The 25,775-nt window shown below is 43.4% G+C and overlaps 1 protein-coding gene across 2 annotated transcripts in view; it reads right to left on the minus strand.

Moving 5' to 3' along the window:
* MTMR12 (myotubularin related protein 12) overlaps positions 1-25,775 on the minus strand; it is a 674,853-nt gene that overhangs the window by 214,804 nt on the left and 434,274 nt on the right. For both annotated transcript variants that reach the window (XM_085630615.1, XM_085630625.1), the window contains one exon: positions 22,542-22,612. In XM_085630615.1, coding sequence (XP_085486741.1) covers positions 22,542-22,612 — 71 coding nt within the window. The remainder of the gene's footprint in view (positions 1-22,541; positions 22,613-25,775) is intronic.

The following is a 25,775-nucleotide window of genomic DNA, read 5'->3' on the forward strand; positions in this document are numbered from 1 at the left end:
ATATACATACACACACACATACATATATATATATATATATATACATACAGATATATATATATATATATATATTTATTATCTACTGGCGGTCGCCAGTAGATAAGTTACAGTCAGGACCGTGTTTCCATAGGAAATCTCAAATTTCTATTTTGAATAACTTTGGCGCCGGTTGACGAATCTTCGCGAAATTTTTAAAACTAATGGGGCGCTCCGCTCAGCTCCTACCCTGAAAGTCTCGGGGTGATTCGTCAAGCGGGGGCCGAGAAAAAAGGGGGGTCCCAAAACACGTTTTCCCCATGCATTTTTCCATAGGACCTTTAGTCGAAGGTACAGCCCGAACGGCTGAACAGAATTAATTGAAATTTGGCAGAGGTAGTCCTCAGGTCAGGGAAGTGCCTTTTGCAGGTCTGGTGTCAATCTGTTCAGTATTTCCTGAGAAAATAGCATTTAAAAGCATATAAATATCTATGCGCGCGCGCCGTGCGCGAGCGAAATTCTGATTGGTTGTTAGATGTCAGTCAACATTCGAATCGGTCGAAATCAGGAAGTGTTGGCCGCCATTTTGTCTCTCGCACTGAAAAGGAAAGGGGGGAAAACGTGAAAAGGGGGCAGGGAAGAGAGTTCCTGACCCCCTAGCCTTTGTCAGGGAGTCACAGAAGGACCCCACAGGGGGAAAAAACATTTTTTTTTTTTAATTAAATCGCGGGGTGCGCGCACGTTGCGCGCACGTTAAAAAAATAAAAATATATATAAATACATAACTTAGCATTTAAAAAACCGTACAAATTCACTTAAAAAAACCATAGGTTTCACACACGTTATAGTTAGGAATTAGCATTTAAAAAACCTTGCAAATTCACTTAAAAAACCATAGGTTTCACACAGGTTATAGTTAGGTGGATATTTCTCTCGTAAAAACCAATGAAATTCCCCCGTTATAGTTAGCTCAGATAACTATAACTCGCGCGAACGCCACTCTATCATAAGGATGATGTCATCAGTGATGTCATGAGTGATGCCACTGACCATGTCATGAGTGATGTAATATGTGACGTCATCAGCAGTGGATTGCGGTCGCGCGAGTTATAGTTATCTGAACTAACTATAACGGGGGAATTTCACTGGTTTTTTACGAGAGAAATATCCACCTAACTATAACCTGTGTGAAACCTATGGTTTTTTAAGTGAATATATATATATATATATATTATCTACTGGCGGTCGCCAGTACATAGTTATAGTTAGGACCGTGTTTCCATAGGAAATCCGCAACATTCTATTTGGAATACTTTTGGCGCCGGTTGACGAATCCTCGCGAAATTTTCAAAATAGGTGGGGCGCTCTGCTCCGCTCCTACCCTGAAAGTCTTGGGGGGATTCGTCAAGCGGGGGCTGAGAAACAAGGGGGGTCCCAAAACGCGTTTTCCCCATGCAATTTTCCATAGGGACCTTTAGTCCAAGGTACAGCCCGAACGGCTGAACAGAATTACTTGAAATTTGGCAGAGAGGTAGTCCTCAGGTCAGGGAAGTGCCTTTTGCAGGTCTGGTGTCAATCTGTTCAGTAGTTCCTGAGAAAATCAAAAGTAAAATCATATATATATGTGGGCGGAGCCTAACCACACATCTCATCCTGAGATCTGATTGGCTGTCAGCACTTCATCCAAGAAGTGTTGGCAGCCATCTTGGGACCAATATACATGATAGCACCTCATTAAAAAGCATTGCAGTTAATAGAAGGTTTTAAGACTTTAGTTACATTATAAATCATTTGTTGATGGTACCATACTCATTTTAGGAATTGTGGTATGTTCTAAGGTGATTTCACCATGTGAAAAAGCCTCCTGCTGGGATATCATGATTGAGAGAAAAATATTTTCTCATGCTTTTCCCACATAGGTTTGGAAGGTGATCTATAAACTAATTTTCTAATTATCTTTCTCAGTCATGTGAGAATGAAGTCTGACATTCTCAGTAAAACATGTACATCCAACAAGGGCAGAGACTGTCAGTTGATTCTTTTGTGTTCTACTGCAGCTTCCCAGAGTGTTCCAAAGAACAACTAGAGCGCTAACAGTCCTACTTATGATAAACGTATGGCACACCTGAAGCCATCTTGCTTGGATTAAAGTGGTAACTCTTAAAACATTTTATTTAAAAAGGAACAAAATGAGGGGGTTCATTTTTCCATAAAAAGTATGATTAGTGCTGCAGAAAGAAAAATTAGGGCACATTTTGAGTGACTTCTCAAATCCTCTTCTATTTCATTAAAAAACTTCTGACATGCAGACTGGAACATGCACTTTCAATACCAGCAGCAGTTTTCCCTGGTGAGCAGCAGCTTTACTACAGTGATCTAATGAGCAAAAAGAGTGCTAACATTCTGAATTTATGGCAAATGTGTGACATCTGAATGCCTTCTTGATGGAATCAAAGTAAAAAACTGAAAGTATTTCCTACTGAGGAGACTGCAGTAAATGAGGAAACTTCATAACAAATAAGTCTCCCAAGATGGCCACCAGAGACAAAAGAGCCCAAATGTAGCCCAAATATCACCCAAATGTAGCCCAATGACAGAATGTCCCAGAATGTTCTTAAAAACAACTAGAGCGCTTACTGTCTTCATTATGACAAAAGTATGGCACACCTGAAGCCATCTTGATTGGAATAAACTGGTAACACTTAAAACATTTAATTTAAAAAGGAACACAATGAGGGGGTTCATTTTGCCATAGAAATTATGATTAATGCTGAAGAAAGAAAATGAGGGCACATTTTGAGTGACTTCTCAAATCCTCTTCTATTTCATTAAAAAATTCTGACATGCAGACTGAAACATGCACTTTTAATACCAGGAGCAGACTTCCATGGTGAACAGTAGTTTTACTACAGTGATCTAATGAGCAACTAGAGGGCTAACATTCAGAATTTATGGCAAATGTGTGACATATCTGAATACCTTCATGATGGAATCAAAGTAAAAAACTGAAAGCATTTCCTACTGAGGAGACTGCAGTACATGAGGAAATTAGGAAACTTCATAACAAATAAATCTCCCAAGATGGCCACCGGAGACAAAAGAGCCCAAATGTAGCCCAAAATCACCCAGATGTAGCCCAAATATAGCCCAATGACAGAAGTGTGCAAAACACTTATTATTTAGTGTTTTTGCAGTGTTATATAGTGCAGACTTGTCAGGTATTGGAGTGCTTTACATGAGCATTGGTTACATCACACAAGAACAAATTCATTTTGGTTGTAGACGTGGGGAGACTAAGTGATTTGACCAGAATCACAGAATGTCGAGCTGAAGCAGAAACTCCAACCTGGTTCCCCAGTTGCAAAGTCTGCAGTTCTGGAAGTAACACCACATCCTCTCCCCTAAGTGCAACATTTAATCAAGTGGTCAACTGGATAAAAAAACATAAAGATAACAAATAATTTAAAAGTGCTTTGTCGCTATTTGAAAACTCAGAAAATATGTCCTTATTTTAGTCTTTTAGAGCACTAACCATAATTTTGATGCCAATAAGACCCTCTCATATATGTAATTTCTAAAGGAAATGCTCTAGGTATTACAGTTTTGATTACATCAAGATGACGTCAGGCGTTCCACACTTTTGTAATAAATATAGAATGTTAGCAATCTAGTTGTTCATTAGGATACTGTTGAGAGGCAGAGGCCAGGGGCACGGACTCTGAAAATTGAAGGCAGGTAGGAGGGTGCAAAGGCAACAATTTAACCACACTGAGCAGGCAGGAAGGGCCGTGGCAGCACAACAGACTATGGAGGGCAGTGGAAAGGGGGGCAGGGGCAACAAACCAACAATACAAGACTTGCAAGAGAGGCTGTGGCAATCTAATAGACCATTGTGGGCAGAAGGAAGAGGCAATGGTAGTACAACCATACATGCCAACAGACCCGATTCAGCCAGGAAACGTCCAATGTTTTTAAGCTCAAATGGGCTTTATTTGATCTGTCTCCTGTCTACAATCTCCTCTTTTTCAATGTAACTCAAAGGGGAAAATCAATACCCCAGTTTTTTTTCAAAATCTCCCTCTTACCAAGTTCAAAATGTTCGCAAGTATGGTACATTGGATCATGGAAGGAAATGGGGTAGGGACATGGACTTGGATAACAGAGGACAGGAGGGACATGGAGAGGTGCACCAAACTGACCCTGCAGGGCAGGCATCAGGGTTTGCAGCAGCACAATACACCACACAGGGCATGCGGGACAGGAGTGCAGCACAACAATCCATAGAAAGCAAGAGGGAGGGGACAGGACCATGCACATGGACAACAGAGAACAGAGGGGCAAGAGGCAATGGTAGCTAGCTGACCATAATGGACAGCCAGGAGAGAAAGCTGCAGCATAACAGACCATAAAGGGCAGGAGGGACGGATCAGGGGCATTACAATGGAACAGACAAGCCAGGAGGGAGGGAGTAGGGGTCTGCACATGTAAACAGAGGGCTGGGGGCAAGGGGGCAGGGCAGGAGCAGCAAGATAGCCATGGAGGTCAGGCAGGATGGGCACTAGAAGCAAGACACACCATGAAGAGCAACAGTGAGACTGTGATGGCATACACACAGACCATGGAGGGAAGGTGGGAGGGGGTCAGGGGCAGCTAACTGACCACACAGGGAAGGTGGGAGGGGCCATGGCAGCACAGAAGACCATGCATGGCAAGTGGGAGGGTTAGTGGCAGCACAATGGCTATGATGGGCAAGAAGGAGGGTGCAGGGGCATGCACAAAGGACGATGGAGGATAGAAGGGAGGGTCAGGACCTGTGCACAGACAAGAAAGTTCAGGGGAAGGGGCCTCACAACAGACTGCACGGGGCAGGCAAGAGGAGCAGATTCAGCACAACAGACCAGGGAGGGCAGAAGGGTGTGGCAATACAATGGACCATGTAGGACAGGAGGAAGAGGATAAGGGCATGGCATGTGGACAGGCAGGGTGGAGGTGGCAGGGACAGGTTACAGTCTTCTCACAATGCTAGGCAGGTGGGAGGGGAGTGGCAGCTCAACAGAACACTCAGAGTAGATAGGAGTGGCAGGTCCATGGAACATGGTGGGCAAAAAGGATGGAACAGGGGCATGCACAAAGACATCGGAGGGCAGGGGGAAGGAGAATAGGGGCAGCAAGCTAAGCACAGAGTTTAAGCAGGAGGTCAATGATGGGGCATAGAATTGGGCAATGGAGGGCAGGAGGAGTGGACTGGTACATCATACTAAATTGAGGGCAGTGGCTGCACATCAGACCATGCATGGCAGGAGGGAGGAGGCTAGTCCATGGATTCGCACAACAGAGGATAGGGAGGAGGGGGATGGGGCAGCAAGCTAACTGTTCAGAGAAGGCGGGTATTAGGAACTTTATTGTTTTTAAAACGTGTGTCTGTGCAAACTACTTAAAATATGAACAGGTATGCAGCATAATCTCACTTTTATTCAGGAAGAAGAGGACGTTTGGGACTGTGACTCCGGGCTCACTTGGCAGAAACACCCCCTGACCATCCACCCCCATCGCAAAATGTAATGCCCGTGAAAAGGGTAGGTGAACACAGTGTTATATAGAACATAGTCCTGAGAGCACGATTGAAAATGAAAACTAGATATAGTGTATGGTATAAACTATGCACCAAAAAGTGTGATATAAGATGAACCGGGCGTGAAATATAATATGCAATACATTGTGCGCAATGACAGATTCATTGGAGAGCGCGAGATAGCACAGGCTCTAGCGCGTGCTATGCGATATGCGCCTTGGAGTGTAATATGCACAGGGCAGTGTTGTGTAACCTAACTAGTCTCTAAAGTTGTAATATAAAATATGTGCTGGGGAGTGTAACGTTGCATATGCACTGTGACAAAGATATGGATCCCAGATTGTAATATGTATGGCATAGCACTGTGCGTTATAACATAGGCATCGAGGAAGGCACGTTAGATGGGGCAATATAACCCGGGTGTAACACAGCATTGGGCTCTGCCAGGAGCGCGCTGTGACTCTCAAGTGATGTTCGTCCCCTTTCCAGAGAGTAAAATAAAAAGTATTACACATCCGGCAGTGGATGTGTGTTATATTAACCGTGAGGGGGGTTTCTTACATAGTTTTGGTCTAATTTATGTCGAATCCCCTTTGAATGGCTTGGTGTGCATGTGTTTTAAATGTGCCCGTCAATAGCTACCCATGTTTGTATAAATAAACGAGAAGGGTGTCTACCGGGATTAGGCACGGTAGGGCATCAGACATGTCAGAGCTTCACTAGTGGTGTAAATACATTCCACGTGGATTCATTGTATGCATAGTCGCCTTTTAATGAATATCACGCAAATCGTCATGGTGATAGGTACGTACGGTTTGTCCAGCATGTCCTAGGTGTGTCTATAAATATATATTGATTGGGATCAAAAAAATATAATTAGGAGACAGGCCCTGGGGGATGGGGTCATCAGGGCCAATAAATTAGAATAAGAAGGGGAACCACACAGCCCCCCTTCTTAAAAAATTAAAATAAATAAAAGACTGGCATCGTGCCGGAGGCCACGCCCCCTCCTTGCAGCACTCTGCAAATGCGCCCCCTGGCGAGTTGTAAGTTGGGGAATTAATTCCTCTTCAATACTGAGGGTCCCTGAGGGCCAACTAGCCCAACGGGCATCTCCAGTATGCGCCAGGGAGTTGCGCTGCAGACAGGTGTTCTGAGGCCAAGCCCCTTTTTACACCTCTCTGCAACGCAGCTCTGTGGTGCTTACTGGAGGTACCTAGTGGTCTAGTTTGACCCTAGGGACCCTTAGGATTCAAGGGGACTTAATCTCTCAACTTAGAACAGCCACAGGGCGCGTTTACACAGTGGTGAAGGGAGGGGACGGGGCCTGAGGTGACGTGTGCAAACACGCACTATGGCACGTTTTAAATTGGGGATATAATTTCCCTTCAATACTGAGGGCACCTGGGGGCTAACTAGCCCACCAAGTGCTTCCAGTAAGCGCCACTGAGCTGCATTGCAGAGAGGTGGTCCAGGCCGTGCCACTTTTTACACCTCTCTGCAACGCAGCTCTGTGGCACTTACTGGAGGTACCTAGTGGGCTAGTTGGACCCTAGGGCCCCTCAGGATTCAAATGAACTTAATTTCCCAACTAAAAACGGACACAGGGCGTGCTTACACAGTGGTGAAGGGAGGGGACGGGGCCTGAGTTAACGTGTGCAAAAACGCCCTGTGGCCTGTTTTAAGAGGTAGTTTTAATCCCCCTGCCCTATTATATACTAGGGGCTTACAGAGGAGGTCATGCTAATCACAGGGGGACCCCAACTCATATTGTTCTAGTGTATGTAGGTGTTTTCACTGTATTCTAAGTGTCTTTTAACATAGCACTGGCTCTAGGACTGGTTAGTCAGACTCAGTTACCACCAGTATCCGTCTGTAAAAGTTGAGGGTACAGGATGATTTTGCAACAAGGCTTCTTTCTGCTCTTCTTTTTGTTCTTTCTGCACGTTATCCTTCTTCCTGCACTTTTCTTCGTCTTTGAGGACTTCTGTTGCTTCTTTCTGCACTTCTTTTTTTTCTTTCTGTCCATTTTTTCTTCTTTCTTCACATGTCCTATCTCTGTAGGCATAGTTAGAAATTAGCAATTAAAAAACCTTTGAAATTCACAGAAAAAAACATAGGTTTCAGGCATGTTATAGTTAGGAATTAGCATTTTAAAAACCTCAGAAATTCACTGAAAAAAACATAGGTTTCAGGGGTGTTATAGTTAGCTGGACTTTTCACTTGTACAAAACCATTGAAATTCCCCCGTTATAGTTAGTTCAGCTAACTATAACTCGCGCGCCCGCAATGCACTGCTGATGACGTCACATATTACATCACTCATGACATGGTCAGTGACATCACTCATGACATCACTGATGACATCTCAAATGACATCACTGATGACATCACTGATGACATCATCCTTGTGATAGAGTGACAGACCTCCTCTCACCCTAATATAACCTTTGATACACACATTCAAAAATAGAGACTAAAATTTTCAAAACAATGGACATACCAATACCAGTTACAACAACCTCTTCAGTAATTCTAAGATCCACATACACATCCACTCATTCACCAACAGTCCTATACAGTCACTCATACATGTACTCACTCATCATATGTACTCATACACCTATACATCCTGTCACACAATGCCACTCATCCATAGAGTTACTCACACACAGTCACTCATGCTAATAAAGAATCAAACATACATTTACTTGCATATACAGTTATACACACACCACCACACTTACTTCTACGGAAACTTACACATACTTAGTCTTTTAAACAATCACTTATAGAAACACATACTTATTCATACGGGAACTCTTTCAATCTCTCACTCTCACATATACTCACTTATATACACCAATAGTCACATATACTAGTTTAAAACATTTGTAGTTACTCATAAAGGCACTATTGAGACAGTCATTTACTCACTAACACACCCATACACACACTCATCCACCCATACAGTCCTGCACACATGCTGTCTTCAACACATACAAACAGTGAGTCACTCATTCATGCACCTATGCACTACGTAATACCCCCACCGAACCATGCAGACACTCAGACTGATAATCAAAAAAACAACTAATAACCTATATAGACACCCATGTAGCTACTCACCAACCCATGCAGCCACTTATATACAAAGTGAGAGATTGATACAGATATTTACATATTTAAACATTACTTACTAAGCCATGTATTCACTATGATACACTTAATCAGTCAGTTACACAATCAATTTTTCAAAAACAAATCATCCATTTAGACACTTATATACCCATTTATTCTTCCATCGACCTTGAGATATACATATATAAAACATATTTAATTTTCAGAAAAACACACATTCACTGGATGATGTCATCAGTGATGTCATCAGTGATGTCATTTGAGATGTCATCAGTGATGTCATTTGAGATGTCATCAGTGATGTCATGAGTGATGTCACTGACCATGTCATGAGTGATGTAATATGTGACGTCATCAGCAGTGAATTGCGGGCGCGCGAGTTATAGTTAGCTGAACTAACTATAACGGGGGAATTTCAATGGTTTTGTACAAGTGAAAAGTCCAGCTAACTATAACACCCCTGAAACCTATGTTTTTTTCAGTGAATATATATATATATATATATATATATATATATATATATATATAGAGAGAGAGAGAGAGAGAAAGAGAGATAGATAGATAGATCGATAGATAGATATAGATATAGAGAGATATATAGATATATATTTATATTAGATAGATAAATAGGTCTCTATTATTTCATACTACTTCTTACGGGGAAATTATTTAAAAATATAACCGTTTGAAAGACTAAAACCAAACTATTTTAAACCCGACTAGAATATGACCAGAGCTGGTGTATGGCCTCTGCGGCTGTGAGGCAGTGGTACTTGGAACTTTTTAAATTCTAGCCGGGTTATCAACTATAGTAAAAAAACAAGCAACATTCCGCTCTCCCGCCACTCTTTTGACTGAACGCGGGTGCTGTTTAGGTAAATAGTGGGGTACCCTAACACACCACGGAGATTAAGGGGCGCACCTTTTATTTCCTGCTCTCCGCTGCTTTGTGTCAACGCTGTTGCCTGCCCGCTCCCGGTACCACAGGCCGCTGCACTGAGGGGGACAACACGCCCCAGCAAGTGCCCGGAGCCGCCTCATGTTTTATCTCTGGTGTAAGCACGCGTATCTGGACAGGAGAGGGCACGAGTTGCCGACGACAATAGTGGAAGCGAATAACAGCCTTGGAACTGTTGCTCCATCACCATTGGTGCCAAAATACCGCTCACCAGGCCCAAACACAGGAGCCTGGACGTCGGGAGTGTGGTGAAACGGAGCCAGCATCAGCCACCGACACACCCGCATAAGGGACGAGCAGAGACCCCAGTGGTAGCCCCACTAGCCCAAAAAATACATGTGATTCACGGGTTCACATTATGGATACCACCAGACCCCTGCCCCCACCCCTCCCCCCCCCCCCCCCCCGCCCTCCAGTCCCCCGCCCCCTATGAAACCATGCCGAGAAGCACTTCTTCCTGTAGCCAAATAGTACAATTTCAGCCAATGGGAATATAATCTCGGCTTCTACTCTTGGCCAAATGTGAAGTTCGGCAAATCAATGTATTATGCACCTTACTCCAACAGCGTGGAGCGTTTAGAGACCCTGCACGGTTAGCGTATAAAAAACGTATTAATTTCTGAAATGTGACAAATCCACATTTTTAACTGAAATCAAGACGTACAGTTGTTGTGAGGGAGTAAAACTGAAATATCCGTTTACTCTCACAACTCCACTGCGGATGGTGGTGTACAAACTGGAGTTTTGTATTCAAGGGAGGACGGGATGGTGAACACCGATTCTCCAATTAGTAATTCAGTATTCTAATGAATACTGGAACACAGCAAATGCAATGCAATGCTTCCCTGCGTTTCTTAGGATGGGAGTGTCTTCAAAGGTGCACATTTCAAACCCGTGCGGCGCAGCCTGGCCTGTTGTTTTCTTTTTCTCGGTGCTCGGGGAAGCCTCCAATGTGACCGTCGATACTTCAATAAAACGCATGCACTGCAGTCAGTCCTCTGCTCTGTTTGCAGTGCGACATTTTTAAAATGTATTCATTTCTGTTCATGCTGCGCCTGGTGTTCCTGCAGAGGGCGGATGTACAAGTGCATAGAAATGGACGTCCACTTCCTTTGGCCAAATGCAGATGCTCTTTATATCTTTAATGCATCCTTGTTTTTGTTGTAGGGTATAATACAGAATAAATGAATAGATGTAGAGTACAAGCCTATTGCCACGTGTTGTTGTTTTACTACTAGGTACCTCAATGCAACTGTCTGTGTCAGACCACAGTGGCTGCACAGTTTCTCAATCTAAACGTGTATAAAAGGTCCCCTTTGGGGAAAAAGAGCCAGATACGTCCCATGCTCTTCTTAGAGGCAGACTTCATATTAAGCTTTGCTTTTAATACAACTTGGAATACTCCCAAGTTACTTTAATCTTGTTAACTGAGCAGTGCTTATGACAAATGCTCTTAATTTCTCATTTGCCTTGTGTTGGACAGCAAATGGCGCTGGCTTCTGATTTAACTTATGGTTCATTTCTCTGCTGCCAATGTTTTGCCTTTATTTGCATTATGAGCATTTTGAATTGATTGACTAGCCATTACCTTTTTGCCTTCTGTATTGATTCTTAATTTTAAATAAATCTTGATGGTTTGTACCTTGAACTTTGTCTTGTGTGGATTTTCCTGTGTTATTTCTCTTGATTTGAATGTATTTTGACCAGGTGTGGCCGGCATCAATCCGAGGTAAGGGGGCAGGGGTGGGGGAAGGAAGTGTGAGGTAGGGGAGGATGAAGGAGGAGGGGAGGGGCGTGGGGGAAGCGGCTAAGAAAAAAAACAAGCATTGGCATAGCCAATAGCCAATAGGTCTCGCCTTTGGGACCTTATAAGTATTTAGTTATGCATCACAATATCATTGGTACAACAGCATCAACTGTTGCATGGCTAAACACTTATAAGGTCCCAAAAGCGAGACCTCTTGGCTATGCCAATGCTTGTTTTTTATTTTGCTCCCTCCCGCATCCCCATATTTAGGTCGAGGACCGTCCGGTCTGCCGAAGGCAGAACCAGAAGTCGGAGATTTAATGTTTCTGAGAGTGGCTCTTTAGCCCGCCTCTCTTTTTGCCTCTCCTCCATTGGCTGGCTTCCTAAACGGAGGCCAGCCATTGGAGGAGAGAGCCGTCCCTCCAAATAGGCTCCGTCTTTTTCAGATTCGGGGGCATGATCCGTGCTGTTCTTTCCACTTTTTAGCCACGCCCTTTTTTAGGCGTGTTTTTCTCTCCTCCAGCCAATGGCAAGAGGAGAGAAAAAGAAACACGCCCCCGAATCTGAAACCGCCGCTGCCTTTCTCCGAGGCATTTCTTCTTCGCCTCGGAGAAAGGCGGCGGTGTTTATGGCGTCCTCTCCCCCTAGCTAGGACAGTAGCACCTGCGTTTTACCGGTTTATTAAGTCCTCTCATGTTGAGCGTACAAAACTTTAAGTGGCTTGACCTGCTTTAGGAGTAACCAGGTAGGTGTTTGTTATGTGATGCAGCCTCATGTCGAGCCTGAAGTTATAGCTAAATTGTATGGAGCTCTCCTACAAATCCCTGCCTGTTTTCCGTTGTGTGAGTGAGTATAAACCCCCGAGTGCCAACTGTCTCGGGCTTCCCACTCTCCGAGATATCCTGCAGCCGTTGCTGGTAGGGCCGTTCTCTGGCGTTAATGAAGGGCGGCCAGCCAAGGTCCCCCTCAACCCTAGGTCACCACTAGCCAGCTTCGCCTGCCCCTCGCCGCAGCATCCACTAGCTCTCTTCGGCAGCACTTCACGCCGCTGCCGGCTTCTGCTATTATCTTCGCCGCTGCGCGGTCCTCTGCAGCCCAGCTGTGTATCGTAGGCCCCACTGCGGGGCTCGTCCAAGCCGCCGGCATCTGCGTACTCCCACTCTTCACTCGGGGGTCCCGCTCCTGGTCCCCGTGCCACTCGCAGCTTGTGACAGACTTCTCGGGATTCCGGTCATTGCTGCGCTGCTGTAGAAGGCCGATGGCAGGCAGGAGAGACGGTGAAAGGCGCCCTACCCTGCTGCCATCTTGGCAACGCCCCCCCCACTCCCCGAGACAAGTGTTTACTGGGCTACTAAAGCGCCCTTCATATCACAGTTTAGAAGGAAATAATCTTAGCTGTTTCTTGTGGAATTTCCTTTACCTCAGTTGGTACTTAGATAAACACTGTGGCGAAAATGTGTAGTTCATTGTCTTTACCCTATGTCCTCTTGGCAAATGAGATTTTACAGCGTGAAAGTCAGAGTTAGAAAGTTCTACTTAGTTAGAATAGAAGACATCAGGTGACTAATTGGCTCTTTGTCTACTGTTGAACGGGGTTGCCTGTTACCTTGCTTTTGTTTTTCTTCTGCTCTGAAATATTGAACTAAGAGGATCGGGTGTAACAAGTTACTAATTTGTAGCAATTTCACATCACTGTTTCACTACCTCACTCTCTCTCACTACATAACTCTCACTACCTCACTATCTCACAACTTCTCTCTCTCAAAACATCACTACCTCACTCTCTAGCTCACAACCTCACAACTTCACTCTCTCTCAATCACTCTCTATCTCACTAGCTCACTCTCTCTCTGCTAATGCAATAGGCATCACATATGCAAAAAAAAGCTAATGCCAATAGAAATGATAATGCCATTTATTTAGGGATACAAAAATGATAAAAAATAATGAACAATACCAATAGCTCTACCTATAATATTGCCGAGACCATTGCATTGTAAATGCTTGTTTTTTTTGTATTAGAGAGAAAAAGCGACAGAGACCGGATAGAAAGGGCGGGTAAGGGGGAAGGAGAGAGACGGGAAAAGAGAGACAGGGAGAGAAGGACAGAAGCAGAGGGAGAGAAAGTGAGAGAAGGAATCGTATCTGAGCAGTGCCTCAAATGGTCAGGCGGGCAACTATAGCCAAATTTCGAGGGGGGGGGTGAAAAAGATTTCGGGTGGGGGCTAAGTCTTCCAGCCATAGGCAGAGTGGCTGTAAGAAGGGGTGAAAACACAACAAAAGCCTCATTAACGAGTAAATGGGCTTTTAAAGACCTCCGAAGTACTCGGGTGCAGCTGCAATTAGACAGACGCCAGCCCGCGAGGCTGTCTCAGCCGGGCTGACACACATGACGGGGGGGGGGGGGGGGCTGAAGCCCGGTGAGCCCAATGGGTGTTGCGCACCTGAAAAGGGTTGTCATTATTTTCAGAAGCCCGGGCATTCCCAGGGCGGCTGCTAATGAATTTCTGCTCCCAGCAGCGGAAGTGAAGAGAGGTCAGAGGAAAGGGGAGCGGGAGAGGTGGGGGGAGGAAGCGATAGGAGACGGGGGAGACCGAGCAGGAGGAAGGGAAGGTTAAGAAAGCGAGCTGGGTCAAGGAAGGGGGAGAAAAGGAGCGCTGGGACGTGGAAAGACACGGAGTGGGGTATGATAGAGATGGTGTGGGGGGGGGGGGAAATCCCACTGTGTGAGGGATTACATTTACAGTATCCAGCGCTCACTGCTGTGCATCGCCCTTTTGGCTTGGTCTTCATGCAGAAATGATACCCTAAACATCAGCTTTGTGTGAGTTTTCTCCTTTGAATGCGTTTTATGCAATTGTGAGTGCCAGACATCGCAGTTGTGCCATGATTTTACTTACTTTTCACAACTTTAGACTGCATTAAGTATATTGCAGTCCTTGCACCATTTTTGAATGGTGGTTATAATTTATTTTTCTTATTATTGCTTAATGTGCGTTTTGCCTACCATCCTCAGCCTTTGGCTCACATTTGGCTTCCCATTAAAAAAAGATTGATGCATAAATGTGTATTTTAATTTCTTGTTGCTCTACATATGCTGACGTGGTGTTATTGTCATTTCACCCTGAAAACCTTTTTTTGTGACGGCAGAGAATAATCCCATACTAAGATCATGGTCAGTGCTGGCTGCGGCAAAGCGCTTTTCCCCTAACTCTCAGACATGCTGCTGAGCAGCCGAGCTACTATACAACATGGCTAAAATACAGTGACTAAGCCAATAGTGCTTACATAGGTGAGGTCTATTCCTTTGCCAATGCTTGTTTTGTTTATTTCTTTGCCAGTGTGCCATCTGAAGATTTGTTATAACTTGTCTCTCTTTCTGTCTGTGGCAATCTTGTACAGGCTACTCCCATCAGTCAATAAGTTTACTACTTCGTGGTGCGGGTTTTCTTGTCTGTTCATCTTTCTCTAAGGCCCCATCTTTCATGATAGTGTGACTCGGGGTATATCACTATATATTTTCTCTGGTTGTAGTAGCGTGTCCCTGACGGTCGTCTATGGACCCTCCCATCTGTCAGGCAGTGTGAGAGCAACTGTGCGCGTACTACTTCTTCTAATCTATTTTAGCACGTCCCTTCATCTGTCTGGCAGAAATAAACCTTTTTTTTCCCCGTCCCTTTTTCGCAGACTAGCCTCAGTCAGCCTGCCCCATGATCTGCAGACATGGTTCCTCCTCTCATCTTCAGTACACGCTGGAAGACGGCACTCACTCGCGGCAGGCTCGGCTCACATGCCATCGATATTTCCTTTACACTGTCAATGTGGCCCATACGGTAGGCGGCTCCTTGGTTCTGATGGATTCCGCTTGCAGCTCGAACTTTGCAGATACTCCCTGCTCGGAGCCAGACAAAGGCTTGTGGGTTCTTGTGAAGATTGCGGGGGTGCTGGGTGCCTCTTTATGGATCTGGGTAATCTGTGGAGATGCCAAGCGCTATAGGAAGTCCTTGGGGAGCCGGTCAGTGAGTGAAGAAGCCGGCTATTTACTGTGAGAGCCAATAAGCATCTGGGGAGGAGCCTGCAAGTGACCAGCGGTGCCAAGACTGACTTGAGGGTTATCTGAGGGTAACTCTACTTGGGGTAGCGGGGGTCAAGAGTGCGTGGGAGAGGAACCCACACCTGCTCTGAATGTTCCACGATTGAAAACTTTGTAAGAGACAGGGGCGCATTGGTGAGCTCCACGTGTGATCTTGTACTGCAGGTGACTGGGGACTTAGCGTGTGGCAAGGGGAGCTTGCAGGAGGCTTAAGGAACTCTCAGTTGACCGACGGAGCTGGCAGACGAATGAGATAACTTGCAGGCGCTGCCGGTTATGATCTGCTGTGAAGCCGCGAGCCGTACATGAGGAGATGTGCACATCGCCTGTCCGGGGGCGTGCAGATCTGCTGTCCCCCTTCGGAAGCTAAACCCACAACAATAGATCTCGCCAAGGCGAGCAACGCATGCGCTGCAGCGCTAGGCGAGACCTAAAAATACTGGCACTTTGTAACCTCAAAAATGGAAGTCAAGATACCCCTTAACAACTTTTAGCATTTTTTCAAATTTAGGGGACACACTTACATATATCATCATTTCACCTCTCCTAAGGGTAAGGGAAATACATGGCTACCTCCAGACAGGTTTCTTTTCTTAGAAAAACAATACAAAGTAATGATTGAGTGTACTTGAATGCACACTCCATACACAATTGTAAGATAAGCAATGTTGACAATACACTGTGATGAAAGGCATCACTTGATGAATTAATTTAAGAAAGAAAGGATCATTTTATGGAATTGATGACCTATTTGATTCAGTGAAGAAAAACTGTGGTAAAAATGTGAAAAATATTGAACCATCTTCATGGGCAATTGGAAGGCTGTGAAACAGTGGTTGCACTAAGATAAGAGTGTTCTCACCAAAATATGTCCACTCTATAGCATATGGGCATTATTAAATAAGCAGTATATATTAGTATATGACTTTGCAGAAATGTTTATGTACTCAGTACCATTCACTAGAGTTGCTTAGAATTGGAAACAAGCACTAGCTAAGCCAAGAGGTCTGGCCTTGGCAAGCTGGTGCATTGGTTAACTTTTTTTTTTTTTCAGCATTTGCCACAAAAATTAACAAACATGCTGTACAGCAGCGCGGCTGCTATGCAACATGGCTAAAAGCTGGTGGGTGGGGAGGGGGGAAACAACAGAGCTGGCTGTCTCATAGCCCTTTTTATCTCGTGGGAGGGAGCAGACCATGCAATCAATGGGGGCTGGAAGAACGGGGCAAGCTATGACGGCGGAGCAAGGGGGTTAATGGGTAAGCAATAACTTTGGGAGAAGCAACACAAAAAATGCAATAAAACAGCCTAGGCTAGTCGATCCATAGCGTTTTTTTCGGTCAGGAAAGGAGACAGGGCAAGCAACAGACAATGGGCAAGCAACAGACAACAGGGAAGCAACAGACAAAGGGGGAACCAACAAACAATGGAGCAAGTGAAAACACAGAGCAGAAAGGGAAGAAACGGCCTGAAAAGCACTTCCCAGGTTTAAAGAGCAGTGGAAGGACACACGCAGGGCAAAGAAGCAGAATTTGGGCTATGCTCCAGGGGAGGGACAAATACATGAAGAGGAAGTGAACCTGGCACATGCTGACCAAGGAGAAGCAAGGAAATGAGTGACGATGAAGCCAACCAATGGTAAGCAATGGGTGGGCTCTAAGCCCCTATAAGTAAACAAACGGACTTTCAAATGTTTGTGCATGCAATGTCTCATGCAAGACCTAATAAGGAAGCAAATATAAATATACAGAGTAAATGTTGTAGACATATACTTACAATGAAAAGTTTAATTACAAAAAATTACCTATAACATATCATTTTAATAGAAGAAAACGGGTGCTTCCTGTCAGGAAACTGTGCTTAGTACAGATATCGAAGTCCTTTTGTAATTGGAATGCATATCACAAGAAATATGCTTCATGTTGGCACAAAAAATAAGTACTGTATGTTTTGAATTATTGTAATTGACCCACAAGCTAAATGGCACTTTTGTTAGGCAGAAGCGCACTTGATCAGGCTATGTGCCATCATTAACAGCGCAAGCGAACTTGCGTCTGATGTTGGCTGACCCATTATTCCATAATGTACGCTGTGGAGGTCAGAGGTAAAATATAAATGACGGCTGGAAACTAATGGCTTAAGAGGGACGACACATAGCTCCACCATTTATGTAGATATGGCAGCATTTCATTTATTATTTTTATAATTAAAGGAGGCTGCATAACCGCTAAAGCTGCCTCTTGGCCATACCTAAAAAAGACATAAAATATGCTATTGCAAAACATTTCTGGAGGTCCATGAGGGAAGAACAGCAGTTTTACTCTGTTATTTTTAAACTGATCGCATAATGACACAGCTTAGATGGGGGTGACAGAGTTATTAATCAGGCGAAAAGAAGCAAGTGGATGTATAGACTCATCTTTATCCCACATGGTGTTAAAGATTCAGAAATGTCTTTTTTTCTACAACTTTTATAGAAGTAAAGGCAGCTAAAATGTCTAGAAACTTGCACAGTGACGTGGTGGTTTTTTATTAGGAGCTAACATTTATTCTAGTATGAATCCACAAAGTGGCCCTATTTACTGAAAAAGGTATCTTTTGACTCTGATGGAAAAGTTTCAAATGTAATCTGATAACACAGGTACTGAGAAATGTCTTTTAAATGTCTGCATGCCTGAGCCTAACAGTCATTAGGAACCATGGTAAGTAACATTTTACTGAATGTCAGCAGAATGCAAGGAATAAATGAATGATGATGCAAATTAAGAAAATAAAACAACTGCTTCCAACTTCACTCTCATGAACCCTGACGAAGCACAGTGGCAAGTAACAGAGGTCTTTACTGCCAAGTGCTAGGAATTTTCAGAAAAAGAAATTAAATAAAGGAATGACTTTGCAGCAATTCACTTTCGTTCTGGCTGTAGAGTAGATACTGTGTTGCCAAGGTCAAGTTTTGTATTTGTGGAACAATACCTCAAACTACTGTTTTGGGATGAGGCTTCATAGGGAGAAGAATGCAACAGCTGCGCTTTTGTTTAACTTGCACTGTTTTGCCACTGAAGTTCTAGACTTAAACTCACTGCATTAGCTCCAAGTGAATCAGCATATCCACTTGGGAAATAGTGTGCTTCCTGACTGATAAGCTTGCCTTAGTGTCGGACTGTTACTGCAGTTGAGCTTCAAATACTTTTTAGGATGCCACAAATTGTCCATGCTAGAGTTAACCCTTCAAATCAAATCACAAATTTGCTGGGAGGGTTTAAGACCATCAGAACCCCCAAAAAATCAATTATAGACCAAATAAAATGGGGATAAGCATAAACACTCTAGTGTAAATTACATCTGTTATCAACAAAAGGAAATTGCATGTTAAAATTGGCCTATTGTTAGATTGTCTCCATAGCACACTATTGGGTGCACTTACACCTGCTCTCCCTCTGCTCTGGCTTTAAACATCTATCTGTGAACACTACGGCACTCGTTATGATGGGGGGGGGGACAGCCACGGACAGACCGTCGGTGGCATTCCGCCCGCTATCTAGGGCATCAGTCTGACTGCTGCATTACAATGCAGACAGTTGGACCACAGAGGTGGGGATAGGACCATTGCCTCCAACAGGCTCAATGAGCCCGTCAAGATGGCGGTCGAATTCCGAATCCCTGCAAGGGCTGCGGTGCCTCTGTAGGAATCAGGATATCCCTTTCTGTAAGGCGGCCGGAAAGGGACATTAGGTGCCCCTGGCAGGGCCCCTGTCCCCCTTCGGACTCCGCTGTGTAGCCTGGGGGGAGGGGGGCACATGTGGTGTCCCCAAACACCCATGCACCATGTGCCAGGCACCATGTGGTGCCTGGCACAAGGTGTATGGATGTTTAAAAAACATGCCTTTTCCAATTACGGCTGGTGCTGCAGCCCTTTTTCGGGCTGCAGCACAAGCCATTATTGGAAAAGGCATGTTTCCGACAGCCATCACAGAGGTCGGATTGTAATATAGTGGGTGGAGCCACTGACTACCTGTCGGCCGGCCTCCATCCCGCCGGATGGCGGCCGGACACTGGTCCAACCGCCATTGTGATGAGCCCCTTAGGCCCCATTCTAAATTGGTTAAATTCATAGAACCTATGCCCCTGCGGATACTGGAGGCATCGGAAACTTACTGGCAAGAAAACCCCTCTTGATTAGAAAGAATAACATTTGAAAGTCAGTATTTCAGCAATAAGTTCCACATATTTGAACCTGGTATTTCACCCAGAGAGCTTAGCTGTTCAACATTAAAGCAACATGGACTTGACATGAGCTCAGAGCTAACCAGTGCATGACTGCCTAAAATCAAGCAAATGTTTTGGATTACCCCATAGGAAACGGGTAGAAAAGTAAAGTAAAAGCTATACAACAAACTCCCAACTGTCAAACAAAAAAGCCCAAATAAGGGCATTTTGGGGTAGGTAGGACATTTAGGTGGTTAATTCTAGAAAATAAGCTCTCAGTGATAGAAAATGGTCTGATCAGCTCTAAAAGGGGCCCATGCAATGAAGCTGCATAGGTAATCCTTGTAAAGACCAAGTCCTTTGTGCTTTAGTCAGATACATTAGACAAAGCGACCTGACTCAGGCCTTTCTCAATTACACAATGGAGAGGAAAAACTCACCTATACCACAGCACTGCCTATACACAACCTCTGCCCTGAAACAATGACCATTTGGTAATCCTAAAAGAATGGCAAGCATGTAGATGGAAAAAGAACAGATGATGGCAGGAATGCTGAAAAAAATCAAACCTTCAACCCCAGTCACAGATCTCGGTTAAATCCATAGTTTTTTTGCTCGCAATGCCATTCTAGTTTAGACCAAGCCATATGCAAATCAGTCTTGACCCTGCTCTCCATAGGAACAGTCCAACCAGAATTACCAGGCCAGGTCATCCCTGTACCTGAAACAAGTATCCTAGGACCGGAATCAGGGTATCACCTCTCATCAGCCAGGCTAACTTGAATCTGGTGGCATAGGAAGCACAGGAATCACGTCTGCGCATACCCTTTCTACTTATGGTGACAAATGCAAAAAGAAAAGATGATGGATGGAATACTGAAAAAAAATCAAACCAGCTTTCACCATGGCTGCTGAGAAAACACACTCTATTCCCCTACAGAACCGACGGCAGAGTTTGGACTGATTACATCCACCTGTCTGTGGGTGGGGCGCATTTTGGTCAAGAGGAAGAAGAGGGTGTGGACCCACATAGCATGTCTGTTTTTTTAACTCAGCTTGTCTTATGTAGCTCTTTCGATCCATAGTAAGACCTGCACATAACCAGCCTTTACGCATCAGAAAAACAAAGAGTCAGATTGCTAGGAGACAGAAAGATCCGCTCATCTCATGAGAGGCACTGAATTCAACGGAAGGTGGTTTTGAGTAAAAAGGCACCGAAAGGAACTTTCCAATTATTATTCTCTTAATCTCAGGACAGGGAACACCTACGTTCTGATGGGTGTAAAGGAACAATTTAAATAAAATAAACTTTTACTTTTGAGTGTCAAACCATTGATGGAGCCAATAACCTGTTCCCTCCCCCCCCACCCACAGTGGGGTACTAACAATAAACCGAAAATGTACCCAATATATGTTTAATTGTTTAATTTTTATTAACCGATTCCTTTTTTTAATACACTGCTCACCTTTACTGGAAGACCCACATGAATCTAAAAGTTTCAGGCTGCAAAACTGTTGCAAAAGTTAAGTAACTGGTTTGTTTTGCACATGAACCAATTCTAGATTCATATATTGTGTATCAATTAATCAGCACCATGGTAGAGATGTGAAAATATAGTAGAAGTAGGCAAACATTTCAAAGCTGTCTCCCCCACTTGTGAATCTTTCTTTGCTTGAACATGTACACAACCGTGTTTTGTGACTGTAGCTGCAGCATGTCATTAAGTAAATAATTTGCAATGTATACTAAAGAAGTACTTGTTCATTGAGTACTGTGCTCTAGATCTCCATGTTAAATTCATATGCGCTAAGATTGCCCCCCAGCTACTATTGCTTCCTTGTTTAATACCATAGCCCTTATTTGAGGAGAGATGCAAAAAGAACTATTGATAGACGGAATGCAGAACAAATCAAAACATTCACCCCCAGTCAAGAGATCAGGGTTAAATCCATCATTCTTTTGCTCACCATGCCACTCCAGTTTAGACCTGGCCATATGCAAATCAGTCTTGACCCTGTGCCTCATGGGAACAGTCCAACCCGAACTGCCAAGCCAGGTCCTCCCTGGACCGGAAACAAGCATCCTAGGACCAGTTTCGGGGTTTCACCCCTCTTCAGCCAGGATAGCTTGATTTCAGTGGCATGGAGAGCACGGGACTCACGTCTGAGCATATCCGTCCCACTCGTGGTGACAAATGCAAAAAGAACTTTGAGGAGAGTCAGCAACAAAAATGTGTTGTGTGGTCTAGAATAATTGTTTCTTCAATGTAAAACATGTCTGCTCTCATAAAGATTAGTGTATGTAATATCTTTCCAGTTGATGCTGTAAAGGTTTAAACTCGTTATTTTATTAGTTGAAAACAATTCAGACTCAATCACAATATGGCACAATAATGGACAGCACATTAATCTAGAATAGGTTCATGCAAAATTGATTTCTAAGGTATAAAAACAGACCCTCTGCAGCAAGAGTTTAAACATGATAGACATTCAAGTACTGATAATGAATATCCAGCCCAAACAAGTTGGAGATCTGAATTCTAATTACTGGTTTTTATTTTGGAGCTTCTCAATATCTCCACTTACATCTCATGCACCATTAAATGCTTCTAGATGTGACTGAAAAAATCAGAGTTGGCATTCATGAAAAACATACAAGTGAGCTACAAAGCAATTACTGTTACCACACTATGAAAACAATATAACAAGGCAGTTTTAATTGTGATGAACTTCAACAATAATATGGTACAATAACATTCATGTATTGTACAGTTTTCCTTGCTTGCTTATGAAAAGAAGGCTGGCATTTATGTTTTTATCTCTAGTTACTGTATTACTTATCACTTACCTTTAAGAACCACATTTGTGTTTTCTACTTCCAGATATTGAGAAACCTCTATTGCTTTCTTCAGGCACTGCCTGTGGTATAATAAACACAGCATAAGGAGGAGGAACTTTTAATACACTTTAATACACTTCAAGATTTATTTTATAATTTGTAACTGGGCGTTAGGCTGGTTCTAAAGTTACTGTCCTGTTTTTTCTAGCTTTAATGACAGCAAGCAGCAATGTTCCCTCTAATTATTTTTTTTGCTGTGCAGCAATGGAGTGTCTATGTGCACACTTTTCTGAGCTGTGTGCGCAACTGAGTCGTAACAGGAGTGAGCGTGCTACCTCTAAAAAAGGTGAAAGGCAACACCTCTCTTCATTTTGGGATAAAATGGGAGGTGGGTATGCAGGGCCTAAAGTTTTCTTTTTAAATAAGTGCTATGATGTGGCCATCATTGACAGCATCATATCTCGCTCTTTTTTTGTTATGGCAGGTACAGGGGCAACATGGACAGCAAGAGGGGAGTGGGAGTGAGGGAGCAAGCAAGAATACAGGGAATGGTAAGGGACTGGCAAGAACACGGACAGCATGAAATACCAGCCTTTGTAAAGTGCACAGCTACCTCCAGAGAGGTGTTCCGGCGCTGGGGGAAGTCGGGAAGATTAAGCGAGCTATTGCCCAGAGTCACATGATGCTGGGTTAACCTGCCGCCGGCGATCGAACTGTGAACCCCGTGGTCCGGAGTCAGGCACCCTGGCTGCTGCGCCACACCTCTTCCACTTGGGGACAAGCACGGAGAGTGGGAGATAGCAAGCGACAACACAGAGAGCTGGAGGAAAGTGGGAGGGGACACGCTACAACACAGATAACAGTGGGTAGAGAAAGCAATTAGACAGACAGCAGGAAGGAGAGAAGTACATGAGGGAGCCAGATGTAAAAGACCCACTCTGGTAGAGTGCTTAAACCTATAAAAAAAAAGTAGCACCTAATAAAATGAGCAGTGGAAGGATGCAAGTATTGCATCAATATTCCAGGGGAGAGACAAACAAACAAAGAGGAAGGAAACTTATGGCAGCAAACCAATAAGATGCAAGCAATGTTGAGTGACAATAAGGCCAAACAATGGTAAGTAATAGGTAGTCTCCAAGCCCACTGTATATAAAACAAGAGATCTTGCATGCGCTGTCCTAGGCAAAACCTAAATAACGGGTAACATTTTCTGGTGCACATATAAAGCCGTCCAAGGTTCTTGGAACTGTGTTGCACTATATAAAATTGTGGGAAGAAAATTGTTTCCTGGTGTGTTAGCTAAAACGGTTCAGCCCATGTAAACAGAGCACAACTGCACATGGTTGTTAAATGAAAATCCAACTTTCAGCATATCAATGGAATTGAAAACAGTGGACATTGAAAAAAGGGCTAACAAGGGCCAGATATACAAAGGCATTTTGTGTTCACAAAAGGTCTGATTTGCAATGTCTGACTGTTTGGACCTTCAAAAATACATTTTGGTATGTAGCAAATCCAAATTTCCACACAGTAACACGTTATCAAATCGAAATTTGGGCTTGCCACTAAATACCGAATCAGTATTTGTAAATGATATATTTAGGGCATCCCTTTTGAATACCAATTTCGACTGGGATTAAATATTTTTGCAGCCAAAATCAGGTTAAAAACATTAATATTTTACTGACTACTCAAATGTCACGGTAACCCAGCGTTAACGTTGACAAAATATTTCAGAGTATGCGGTGGTACCCTCCCTACTCTCGAAAAAAAAAAAATTGAACTTTTCTTTTATTTGGTTTTTCTTTTAAATGCATACCGTTTCCCTTTTAAGACAATGGGCTGCATTAAAAAAAATATATATGTTATTGCTTTATTTAAAAGCAATCACGGTGATATGCTGACCCAAGCAGGCCACTCTCCCTGTGATGGCTGTGAATCATAGTTGGTCTCATTTTGACCTACCTAATTAGTATTCATGAGGCAGGTTGAATTGTAACCAACTGCAATTTGGCATTTTGCGAACCAACCTATTAATACATAGGTTGGTTGGCAAAATGTCTCAATGGTTCAAAAATACTGGATGGAATATGCGACCAGTATTTTGTGACCATTGGTTCATACATGTGGACGAAGACATTTAGTAAAAGGACCAAGATATTTAGTAAAAGTACTTTTTGGGAGTAAATTAACTGCCATCACTTGTGCTTAGTGCACCGCTTTCCAAACCTTTTAGAACCACAGCCCACCTAGCTTTAATGGACATGAGGCGAGCAATTTTTTTATGTAACTAAAGGATGGTGTGTTAGCGCATTTTCATTTACAGATAGCACATTTCCATCGAAATGGTCACTAAATTTACACAGACATACAGTTATACACTGTTTTGCTCATACATGATAATGTGTGGAAATCGGGCTTCAGTGAATATTATTTGAGGGTCTTGATTTCTTCTGATCCTATTAAAATCTGTTTCAATCACACTTCAGAATTATTCAGAAATTAGCTTTATTTTTGCTTTCATAGGTGCTGAATTTATACAGTTTATTTACAGGTATTCACATGCTTGCTTTGTGCTACGAAAAAACGACATCCTACAGCCTTTCCGTTTTTCACACTTCATATACCCCAGCAAGATTGGCACATAATTCACTCTGCTATTCTTTCTCCTCACTGCATAGTGAGAGAAGTTTAAAAACACCGGTTCTGTGTAAAAAAAAAAAAAGCATAAGCAGCAAACAACATAACCTGACATTTTGACCTACGTGTTTGAAGTGTGCAGCAAACTTGACAAAATACACACAGAATTCAAAGGCATCTTTATGTACAGTTTGGATGTATCACCATAAATAAAGCTTCAGGAAATACTGGGTTAGAGCTCTAATTAAAAGAGTGTCTGTAAACTGTATGCAGAAAGGTAGAAACGAAGTATTGTCTCTGCCTAAATAAGTAACTCTTTGTAATGTGTTAATACCTTAAATTTACTGTGTTTTCCTTTATTTAATTCTAGTCTTTTCCTTAGCACAACAGAAAAATGCCACAACATATGGAAGCAGCCCACAGTAATCTACCTCCAAAGGGGTTAAATATGGTCCACTCTGCTGTGCTTTAACTAAAGCCAGCCTGTTTCCCCTGCCCAGAGTTGTCCTTTTATTGCAGGCGCCTGTATCTTTGTTAGTTTTCAGACGCCCATAAAGATCTCTCCTGCTGATCAGCATTAGGACCCTTTGTAATGCGCGCTCT

This window comes from Triturus cristatus, chromosome 2_1 (genome assembly GCF_964204655.1).
Source record: "Triturus cristatus chromosome 2_1, aTriCri1.1, whole genome shotgun sequence".
Taxonomy (NCBI): domain Eukaryota; kingdom Metazoa; phylum Chordata; class Amphibia; order Caudata; family Salamandridae; genus Triturus; species Triturus cristatus.